This window comes from Zea mays, chromosome 10 (assembly GCF_902167145.1).
Source record: "Zea mays cultivar B73 chromosome 10, Zm-B73-REFERENCE-NAM-5.0, whole genome shotgun sequence".
Taxonomy (NCBI): Eukaryota; Viridiplantae; Streptophyta; class Magnoliopsida; order Poales; family Poaceae; genus Zea; species Zea mays.
In genome coordinates, this window is record NC_050105.1 from 116,746,606 (window position 1) to 116,758,712 (window position 12,107).

A 12,107-nucleotide genomic window follows, 5' to 3' on the forward strand; every position below is an offset into this window, starting at 1 on the left:
GTGGCTACTTTCTTTGTACGCTGATTGTTAATACCATATCTTATAACTAGTGTGCATGCCACAGGCCTTGTGATGTCATCAACTGGATAGCGGACCTTATTTCCCGTTGACGCGACAGAGCTTGGGATGGTCGTACCCTCGGTGGAAGCCGGCGTTTGAGCTGCTGGAATTATTTGCATCTGTGGAGTGGTCATCTGTTGAACAGACATCGCACTCGCCATCGCCAATTGCTGCATCAATTCTGGAGGAGGATTCGATAGCATTTCAGACATCAGGCCTTTGAACTCTTTCTTGGCCTCCTCCTTAAAATAATTCGTCATCTCTTCCTTGTATCGATCACATTTCTTGTACAGACCTTCCCATTATGGTCCGAGTCCTTCCTTCCATCCTTCCTTAGATGAGATTCCTCGTCCACGACCAGGATGCTCAGGGTTACCGAGACCAGCCGTTAGAATGTCTCTCTCCCTTTGCGGCTTAAATGTTCCTTGGCTCTGCTTAGCTGCAATTGCATATATGTTTTTTGCCGCTTCTTCGACAGTGGGATCATCAAAAGATACACCAGACTCAGTTTCCCTTGGTTTTCTAGCACGAATCCAATTAGCTGTCCTTTCACCAAGTTGCTCGGACAGCGTCGGCAACCCTGCAGCCTTCTTCTCGGCGTCTTCTTGTCTCCATTTAGGAACCTGACGCTTGTAACCACCTGTGCCAAGGTGGTGGTGGTATTTGTTCTTCTTGGATAGTTCCGAATTTGCCTCACTTAGCGATATGAAATCAGGGCTGCTCCTCTGTTCTAGAAATACTGCCCACTGACCTGCTGAGATTTTATATTTTTTCGTCGGGTCTAGGCCTTTCTTTGCAAACTTTGTATTCATCTCAGACCTCCAGTTTCGGAAATTGATTGCAAACTGCTTCATCGTGTATTTTTTGACGAGTTCTTCTGAACCCCCAGGCAAAACGAACCTCGTTACTAGCTTATTCCACATTTGATTCTTGACATCATCTAATACATCTCTCCACTGTCGGATTGTGATGTCAAGATTATCTCTAACTAAGAACCCAAGTCCATTCCGGAACTTAGGCAGTGCCTCTTCTGGAGCTAGGGGCTGACCATTCGGGCTCACGTCTGTGATTTTATATGTCTTGTCAGGAAACTTGTTTAGCCCCCTGTCACCTCTGTTCCGATCGCTCTGCTTCCTTTTCCTTGACCTCTCGGTGGTTGTCTCGGTCGATTCCGGTGCGCCTTGGGTCGATTCCGGTGCGCCTTGGATCGGTTCCGGTGCGTCTTGGGTCGGTTCCGGTGCGTCTTGGTATCGTGCCACAGCTTTTTCGAGCATCGCACGAAATTGAGACAAGACCTCCTATTCATGTAATAAAATGCACAAGAAAATCATGCATGTGTAATAGACATTGTGAAATTAGCTAATTAATTAGGTACACACATGAAATTAAGGATGTGTAATTTACCTCATGTTCTTGTGGATCATAAGTAGGGTCACATTGCAACTCACGCACAGCGGCCCTATCTATCCTAGTGGTAGGAAAAGGGTCGCTAGGCGTTTCATATCCTTCACTGCTGGATTCTTCTTGAGCAACACTCTTGTCCATGTGGTCGGGCCCTAATCCTTGGTCCTTGGTTGGAGAACTCATTGAGCTACATATTAACATAAGCAATAATTAAATTCATATTAACAAATACCCTAACCCTTAACCACTAACACTAACCCTAAGCCCTAACCCTAACCCCTAATATTGTGATACGAATATTATCAAGTTACGTATAGAGAGGGAGAGTCGTATAGGACGTAGAGAGAGAGAGATGGAGAGTCGTATAGAACGTATAGAGAGAGGGAGAGAGGAGTCGTATAGGACGTATAGAGAGGGAGAGAGGGAGATGGAGAGTCGTATAGAACGTATAGAGAGAGAGAGAGGGAGAGAGAGGAGGAGTCGTATAGGACGTATAGAAAGGGAGAGAGGGAGAGAGGGAGATGGAGAGTCGTATAGAACGTATAGAGAGAGAGGGAGAGAGGAGGAGTCGTATAGGACGTATAGAGAGGGAGAGAGGGAGATGGAGAGTCGTATAGAACGTATAGAGAGAGAGGGAGGGAGAGAGGAGGAGTCGTATAGGACGTATAGAGAGGGAGAGAGGGAGAGAGGGAGATGGAGAGTCGTATAGAACGTATAGAGAGAGAGAGAGGGAGAGAGGAGTCGTATAGGACGTATAGGACGTCGTCTTCTAATTTCACTAGCTAATAGTACTACAATGGAATACGTTGTTTACAATGGAATACAATGGAATACGTTGTTTACAATAGAATACAATAGAATACGTTGTTTACAATGGAATACAATGGAAAAAACATGCTTTCCGTTGCTCTCTCCTCTCTCTCTCTCCATCTCCCTCCCTTTCCTCTCTCTTCCCTCCCTCCCTCTCCCTCTCTTTCCTCTCTCTTCTCTTTCCCTCTCTCTCCTCTCTCTCCTCTCTCTCTCTCTCCTCTCTCTCTCTCCCTCCACTCTCTTCCCTATATATACACTCCCTCTCCCTCCTCTCTCTTCTCTCTCTCCCTCCCTCCACTCTCTTTCCTCTCTCTTCCCTTTCCCTCTCTCCTCTCCATCTCCCTCCCTTTCCTCTCTCTTCCCTCCCTCCCTCTCCCTCTCTTTCCTCTCTCTTCCCTCTCTCTTCCCTCTCCCTCCTCTCTCTTCCCTCTCCCTCCTCTCTCTTCTCTCCCTCTCTCTCACTCTCTGCAGAGACGCGCGCAGGGGTCTCCCTCTCTTCCCTCTTCCTCCTCTCTCTTCCCTCTCACTCTCTCACTCTTCCTAGGCTTAGGGTTTAGCCACGCGGCGGCGGCGGCGCGTGCATGCCCGAGCCTGAGCGATCATAGTCGAAGAAAGGGGGGAGAGAGAAGAACTTACCTACGGCGCGGGGACAACGGCGTGGACGACGGCGTGGACGACGACGGCGCACGGCGGAGAAAATCACCGGGCGAAATTTTGGCAGCCTGACGACGGGAAGTGTGAAAGACAGGGTGCCAGAGACTTAGCAAAATTTTCGCCCCCGCGCGCGCTCCTTTATATAGGAGATATTTCTACTGGCAGTTGACAATGACAACCGCCAGTAGAAATGCCATCCACAGACTGTGGAGGCCATTTCTACTGGCGGTTGTCATCGAGAACCGCCAGTAGAAATGCCATCCACAGACTGTGGAGGCCATTTATACTGGCGGTTTTCGTTGTGAACCGCCAGTAGTAATGTTTTTAGTATATTATTTTTATTGTATATTCATACATTAAGTATACAAATTTTTATACATATTAAATATATAAATATATATATTTAGTATACATAATATATATATTTATATATTACTTCTCTCTCTCTCCCTCCTCTCTCTCTCCTCTCTCTCTCCCCTCTCTCTCCTCTCTCTCTCCTCTCTCTTCCCTCTCTCTCCCTCCTCTATCTCTCCCTCTCTCCTCTCTCTCTCTCCTCTCTCTCTCCTCTCTCTCTCCTCTCTCTCCTCTCCTCTCTCTCCTCTCCTCTCCCTCTCCCTCTCCTCTCTAGAAAGTCACTAGAAAGTCGTGTAAAATTACATGCTTCGGTTTGTCGCTAACAATAATCAATTACATGACATGTCCTAACAATAATCAATTACATGACAACTATATAATCTAGGGAGCTATTGTTCTGCCTTGTCCATCGTGGCGTACCTAGGGCATCGAATTGTGTGGGATGCTTCGCTCAACGTTCCTTATCTTGGTTGGATGGTCTATGAAAAGAGACATGTCGTTGAACTGGTTAAAATCCTCTAAATCAGATACACCATCAACTCCTATAGCTTGTTGTTTTCCAGGAAAAACTACATGCTTCGGTTTGTCAGTGCTTTTCTTCTCATTGTTAGAAATGATCTGTTCAGCATAGAAGACCTGTGCAGCACGATTAGCAAGGATCCATGGGTCATCTTTGTAACCTACCTTACTTAGATCAAGAACTCTGACCCCATAGTTGTCTATCGTGACATGTTTGTCTTCAACCCATTGACATCGGAAAACCGAGATCTGAAATGTACCATAGTCTAGTTCCCATATGTCCTCAATAAAGCCAAAATATGTAATAATCTCACCAGTTTCATTGTCTATGGCCTCGCATCGAACACCACTGTTTTGTGACATGCTCTTTTTGTCCTTGGACTTTGTACAAAATGTGAATCCACTAATGTCATAGGTTTGCCATGTTGTGACCTGGCGTGATGGTCCAGATGCCAACCCCTTGATGGTTTTTTCTTCTATTATTTCTCCACGTGGAATGTCCTTCACCATTAGCCATGTGTTGAACCGCTACTTATGTTGCTTCATTACCCAATCAGCCGTATGCCCAGGATTTTGCTCGTGAAGCTCATTGATGTGTTGTTGGATAAATGGCTCTATTATCGCTAGTTGATGTAGGATGCTGTGATGTGCCTCAAGTACTGTATTGTAATCTGGTGGGATGAAAGATTTCCGTCCCATCCTCCCGCTTCCATACAATCTACCCTCGTGTCGTGACGGAGGCAGACCTATTGCAACCTGGTCTTTTAGGATACTATTGCAGAATGGACCTCCGGACTCAATGGCCTCTTCGGTACAGTACCCCTCTATCATGGATGCCTCGGGACGAGCATGGGTTGATACATAGCCATTCAGTATTGACATGAAACGCTCGTACGTCCACATTTCATGCAAGTACATAGGACCCAATGCCTCTATTTGTGGCACCAAGTGCACCACAAGGTGCACCATAATATCAAAGAACGATGGAGGGAAACACATCTCAAACTGTGCTTTTGTCTCCACTGCGAATTCCTGAAGAGATGCCAACTCATCACAGTCAATTACCTTTTGTGAAATTCTGTTGAAAAAGTAGCACAACCGTGTGATTGCCATCTTTAAAAACAAAGGATTTATAGCCCTGATGGCAATAGGTAGGAATGTAGTCAGCATGACATGACAATCATGTGAGTTGTAGTTGGTGACTATCAGGTCTTACATTGACACGATACTTCGTATGCTAGAGCAGAATCCGGATGGGACTTTCAAATTCTTAAGCCAAACACACATCGCATGTTTCTCATCTACATTGAGATTGTAGCTTGCTGCTGGGAGATGATACTTCCCATTTTCTTGAAGAACAGGATGTAGTTCCTTTTTATGCCTAAATTTACCAAGTCCATGCGTGAATTGAGCCCTTCTTTTGTTTTGCCCTTTATGTCTAGCAAGGTGCCAATTATGGTTTCAAACACGTTCTTCTGAACGTGCATACCATCGATCGCATGCCGCACATCTAACTCTTTCCAGTAAGGCAAGTACTCGAAGAAAATAGACTTTTTCTTGAATATAGCCCCCGGAGCTGGTTTGACATCCTTCCTTGTTTTTCCGTCTTTTGTCTTCTTCCCGAAAACAAACTTGATATTCCTGACTATTTCAAAAACTCTATGACCTTTATTGTTACCCGATGGAGCAGTAGAATGTAGTTCACCATTATTGTCAAAGTACTTATCCATCTTTCGCATGCAGTACCTGTGTCCTTCCAATAAAAAGCGTCTGTGCCTCATGTACACTATCTTCTTAGATGCAGTAAGGGACACGTAAGCAGTTTCATCAATGCATACTGTGCAGCCAACCTTTCCCTTAAACTGGCCTGATAATGTGAAGAGTGCAGGGTAATCGTTGATCGTAACAAAAATAATTGCTCTCAGCGTGAATGAATCTTTACGATACTCATCCAACATTTGAACACCCGTTACCCACAATATTTTCATATCCTCCATTAAGGGCTCTAAAAATACATCCATATCAACTCCAGGTTGTGTAGGTCCAGAAATAAGCATGGTTAGCAAAATGTACTTCCGTTTCTGCATCAACCATGAAGGAAGGTTGTATATGGTGAGGATCACTGGCCATGTGCTATGCTTGCTGCTCCTTTCAGTAAATGGATTCATTCCATCAGTACTCAGTGCGAACCTAACGTTTCTTGGTTCATCGGCAAAGTCTTGGTGGTTCTCATTGAAATCTTGCCACTGCTTCCCATCGGCTGGATGTCGAAGCTTCCCATCATTTTTGTGCTCATCAGAAGCATGCCAGCTCATAAGTTTGGCATCCTCAGGGTTAGCGAACAAACACCTCAATCGATTAACGACGGGGAGGTACCACATCACCAAAGCAGGAATCTTTTTGAGCGCATAATAGTCTACTTCTTCTTTTTCTTTGCTCGTGGATTTTGAAGTCTTCTTTTTGGCTTTCTTTTGCTTCTTCCCTTTAGACACAGATGCAACACACTCTTCCTCTCGATAGTCTTTATTCGTCTTGTACCTACTTGCACCACACTTTGGGCAGCTCTCCAAGTCTTTATAATCATCACCTCGATAAAGGATACAGTGATTTCTACACGCGTGGATCTTCTCCACGCCCATAGTGAGTGGACTGATTAGTTTCTTTGCATAGTATGTGTTAGCAGGCACTTTGTTCTCCTTTAGAAGCATGTCTGCGACAATACTCAAGAACGCATCGAAGCCAGCATTAGACAGACCATATCTAGCTTTTAACATCAACAACTTTAACACAGACCGGAGCGTCGTGAACTCTTTGGTACAGCCCTTAGACTCGTCGTACAAAGGCTCTTCTGCTGCCTTCTTCAGGGACTCCATACCTTTTATGAAGAACATCGATGGATCTGTATGACGACGCAGCATTGCCTCTAACAACTCTGCATCTTCCTCGTCCATAACATTTGGCAGAACATGGGTTCTTTCACGTTCATTTCCTCCGGCGTAACCATGATCAGTAACATTTGGCACTACATGTTCGCTCTGTGGAAGAGGTTGTTGTGTCTCGTGAACGAACTGAAAGCTGTCGTCGATGTTCGCAGGGTTTCCAGCTGTATAAGGCGAAGAGCTACCCTCTCCATGCTTTGTCCAAATTATGTAATCCTTCACAAATCCTCGGCATACCAGATGAGATATGATTTGTTCTGTGTCATCAAATACAACAACATTTTTGCAGTCCATGCATGGACAATATATGTGCTTTGTCTTTGTTCTCCAAGCATGGTTCTTAGCGACAACAATAAACTTATGGACCTCAGATATGTATGATGGATCTAGCCTTGATAAGTTATACATCCAGGATATCCTCTCCATCATCACCTGTAAAAAAAGTAACATAAAACACACAAGGCACACAAATTGGCAAGAGAAACATATACCAATATTTCGTAACAACTAAATATATCATGGATAAAGAAAATTGGCAAAAGAAACATGAACAACCTTTCTTAGCGACCTTCTTCCAAAAATGTAGTTAGACTACTTTATCTCTAACAATAAAATGTGGCTAAAATGTGAAACCCTATATCCAAAAATGTAGTTAGACTACTTTATCTCTTCCAATAAAAGTAGTTAGACTACTTTATCTCTAACACATGGTGAAACCCTATATCCAAAATGTGGCTAAAATAGAGGAAAAATGAACAAAATTTGGCAAAAGAAACATAAGCCAAACTTTTCTAGCAACTAATAAACAAAAAATTGTAATACCCAAACCTATCTCTAACACATGTTGAAAGCCTAGTTTCAAAATGTAGTTAAAATTGAGCAAAAATGAACAATAACTGACAATTGAAACATAATTAAACCAACCTTCCATACAACACATTCACCATTCATTAAGCAACTAAATATGTGTTATGGATAAACTTATTTGAGAACTAAACATGAAAAAGGAGAGGGAATAGACAAAAACTAACCATCTTAAGCAACCTCACTTGAGGAAATAGAGAAAATAACCTAGCTATACTCTTCTCTCTCACATGTAAAACCCTAGATCCAAAATGTGGCTAAAATTAAGCAAGAAAAAGAATAAACAAAAATTGACAAAGAAACATAAACCAACCTTTCTTATCCACCTTCTTCCAAGAAATGAAGACCAAAACCTCTCCCTTATATTTTTGTGAAATCTGGACCTCCAAAATCGCCTCCAATGGAAGTTGGATGCGAGCATACAATTCACTGTCGGGGGGAAGAAGAGGGGTATTTATAACAGACAGTTCACTGGCGGTTGGCTTGAAAAACCGCCAGTGAAAACCTATTTTCACTGGCGGTTATCTTAACAGAACCGCCAGTGGAAATATCTATTTCCACTGGCGGTTCTGTTAAGATAACCGCCAGTGGAAATAGGTTTCCACTGGCGGTTCCCAAGCCGGACCCACCTCGTTTTTTTACTGGCGCGCGATAACCGAAACCGCCAGTGATAATTTATGGGTGTCGCAGGCTATGAGCTCTTTTCTACTAGTGAACGGCCGGTTGCACGTACTGGAGCAGTAACTTTTTAGCGTGCCAAGAGACGACAGAGAGGTTATAAACTATCACCGCTTTTTTTTATCACGAGTGCGCACTGACCAGATCATGAAATCATGAATTAGAATATAGTTATTGCCCGTGTAGTGGCATCTGAATCGAACATCCCTAAAATCGTACACACTCATCATAGGTTTTTCCACACGACCGAGCGTGGAAGCTCTCATTTTTGTATAATCTAGCCATATTGTACAAAGGCGAGCACCATTCCATATCACGCAATTAAATCCAACTTATCGCACGTAATAAAAACATTTCAAGCGCCGTTCATGAGTGGCTTCTTCATCTCCCACGCGGTGAGACGGGACACCCTGACGTCAGCCCTCCCGTTGTTGAACACGTAGAGGCGAGCCTTGCTGCCGATGGCGATCGACGGGTACACCCTCGACAGGATGCAGGTCCTGCCACCGGCTCCAAAGCTCTCCACCACCGACCGGTCGATCTGCAGACGAGAGAAATTAGTATATAATAAAAGAATTATTAACTTAATTATATATATATATATAACTTAATAAAATATGCATGCATGCATACCAGGGTTCTGAGAGATATCTTCCCGTTAGAAATGTCTGTGTCGACAAAACCTGCGAACGTCGGCTGGTACAGGTTCGCGTCCAGAGATGACCTATTATATATGCGAATAAATAAATAAATAAATAAATAAATAATGGACATGAAACCCAAGTCAGTACTACTACTCAGCAGTAGTGCACCACCACCAGAATCTATATGAAGGTGAAATGAATTAAGGCACGCACAACACATGGCTGAGACGACCACACGCACACGCGCGCGTGACGCATCGACCTGACGATGGACGGCCGGCCGGCGGTGCGCGGGGCACTGACTTACTTGGTGGGGTCGGTGCACATGAGCACCACGGGCTTGTCGTGGCCGCCGCCGCCGCCGCGGCGAAACACCCTGAAGAACACGGCGGTCCTCTCCTCGCGGTCGCCGGAGGCGAGCACCCACAGCCCGAACGGGCCCACGCCGCCCTCCACGGCCGCGCCCCTGGCGCCGCACAGCCGCTGCGCGTCGCTGGCCAGCGCCGGGTCCAGCAGCGCCTCGGCGCCCGCCAGGCTCGACACCTCGAAGCTCACCTCCACGTCGGCCTGCACGCAGACGACGCAGTAGGTCAGGTCGGTTTGTGTTTGCAGAGCACTGGGCGCCAGCTAGGATTACTGCTGCGGCGGCGGCTTGCTGTTTGTACCTGTGCCGTTTGTATCCCGGTGACCTCGACGTGCTGTCCTGGCTTGATCACCCTGTTCTTGAGAGCGACCGACCTGCCTCTCAGAGCCTCCACCTCCTCGATAGGCCACTGCAGGAGCTGCTTCCCGCTGGGGTCTAGCCACACCGTCCTAGGAATCGCCTACGTGTACCATTGCACGCAAATTGAAGTTTAGAGCACACGCGCGCGGACACGTCATCGGCCGCTGACGAAGAATATAATGCGTCATATATATACCTGGATCCCAGCCCACCCTTTGGCCACGTCGTCGGCGGCGGTGTCGGACTCGTTGGCCCAGCCCCAGAGCACCCGCCGCTGCTTCACCGGGTCGTAGAACGTCTTGGACGCGTAGAAGTTGCCGTAGTCGTACCGCAGGTGGCGCTCGTCGCCGGCGGGGTCGTCCGGCACGTACCGCTCGGCCGCCCGGTCGTACGTGCCGACGGTGTAGTAGTCGTACCGCCGCAGGTCGAGGCTGTTCTTCAGCACGTACTTGGCCTGCTGACGACGACGAGGAGAGCCGCCGTCGCCGTCGGACACCGCCGACGTCTCCGTCTCGACGCCCGCGCGCCGGCCGGGCGCGCCGACCGGGTAGAAGTCGGGGCACTCCCACATCCCCGTGGCCGCCGAGTGGAGCGGCCGCCGCGCCCGCGTCCAGCGCCTGAAGTCGCGGCTCCGGTACACGTACGCCACGCCGTGGCGCGCCTCGGTGACGCTGCCGATGAGCAGGCGCCAGAGGCCGTCTCCCGCGGCGCGCCAGGCCGTGGTCGGGTCCCGGAACTGCGTCGCGTTGATGCCGCCCCCGGGCACGATGATGGGGTTGTGCGACGGCTTCACCCACTCCCGCAGCAGCGGGTCCGACCTGTTCCGCGGGTACGCCACGTTCTGCACCTGGTAGTTCACGTCCGGCCGGTTCACGCCCGTGTACATGATCGCCGGCGTGCCGTCGGCCAGCGTCGTCGCCGACCCCGACCAGCACCCGTACCTGTCGGACGGGATGCTCGGCTCGATCGCCGGTTGCAGGGCCACCCAGTTGATCAGGTCTCGCGACACCGAGTGGCCCCACACGATGTTGCCCCACACCGCGCCCTTCGGGTTGTATTGGTAGAAGAGATGGTACCACCCCTTGTAGTACAGTGGAGCTGTATATATATATGCATAGACCACAGATGATCAGAATTTTTTTTCTTACAGAAATACACTCCCTCCGTTCTCAGTTATTTTTTATTTATCACGGTTTAGTTAAAAATAAACTATTGGACGACAAATATTCGATAAAAAAGCTAGTAGTATGTAAATTTATTGGCAAGGAAAACGACGTACCGTTGGGATCTGACGTTGCAAAGTTTCGCGGCCGATGCAATCACACAGGTCACAGCGCAGAGCAGCCCAGGGAAGATGTCAATAGACAAGCCAGTTAGAGCCAATCCTTGACAATACCTACTAATGTATCATGCATAAAGCCTAGAACTACAAGGAAAGCCAACAAAAAAAAGTAGGGCTACCAACTTAGCTACAAAGTGGCCATTTTGCTACGGATCTAAACACTGGTAACTGGACATGACATGTTCTCAACTTGACGACTCCCTCAGTTAACAAAGGCTACCATGGCACTGCTAGAAAGTGGGAGACAGCTCAAAATTTTGGATGTGGGCCAAGTCAGCAAGCGAGTAGGTTTTAGTTACCATTGATCCAGTTCTTGCGAGGCTGGAAATGGTACCCGGTCCTCAGCAGGGGGTCGACAATGGAGGGCCGCACGGCGGCTGTCGTCGCCTCCACCTCAAGGTTCTCGTAGACGACATGAGAGGCCCCGGCGAGCTGCTGCAGGAGCAGCAGCCATGCCCAAGCAACCGTTCCAAGCGCCCTCATTGCTATGCTATTGCTAGCTAGGCACAGAGCCGTACGTAGCAAAGAACAGGACGAGAACTGATGGAGGGAGGATGCCCGGAAGCAGAGGAGAGGAGGTTCTATTTATACTGCGTCGACGATGGCCGGGGGCGTCTCGCGCGTGCGAGGTGTGTGCGATCAGCTATCTAGCTGTCTTTTTGGGCGCCGGAAGTGGAGAGCTTTGGGCCACCACGCACCAGTAACGCTCGCCGCTCGCTTCCCTCTATGGATAATCATATCAATAGACCGGACCATATCTTACTAGTACTTTACTAGGGAAATGCCTGTACCTGCGGTTTGGCGTGAGGACTGTCTAGTACAATGGTAAGGAAACGGGTGCGCTACGCACTGGCGTATCTATGGCGTATCGGGCATGTTTGGTTTGTGGCTAACTGTGCCTCACTTTGCCTAAGGTCGCTCGAATTGAATAACTAACTTTAGGCAGAAAAGTTAGGCAAAGTGGGGCAAGTTAGGCATCAATCCAAACGGGCCCTATATATGTCCAAACGAGCGGCACGGCCCGGCCCAGCCCGAGCCCGACTTGGCCCGGCCCGTTTGAGCCCGGCACGGTTAAGCCCGACCACTTAATCGTGTCGTGCCGTGCCGCCCGACGG

The 12,107-nt window shown here is 47.7% G+C and overlaps 1 protein-coding gene across 1 annotated transcript; it reads right to left on the minus strand.

Moving 5' to 3' along the window:
* Positions 1-8,430: 8,430 nt before the first annotated feature.
* On the minus strand, positions 8,431-11,547 carry LOC100285169 (uncharacterized). Its single transcript, NM_001372181.1, has 7 exons — positions 11,292-11,547; positions 10,930-10,938; positions 9,847-10,748; positions 9,592-9,750; positions 9,234-9,493; positions 8,916-9,006; positions 8,431-8,823 (listed from the first exon to the last, which is right to left on the minus strand). Exons 1-7 carry the CDS (start codon positions 11,473-11,475, stop codon positions 8,638-8,640), a joined length of 1,791 nt encoding a protein of 596 aa, NP_001359110.1. The 5' UTR covers positions 11,476-11,547; the 3' UTR covers positions 8,431-8,637.
* Between the last annotated feature and the right edge of the window lie 560 nt (positions 11,548-12,107).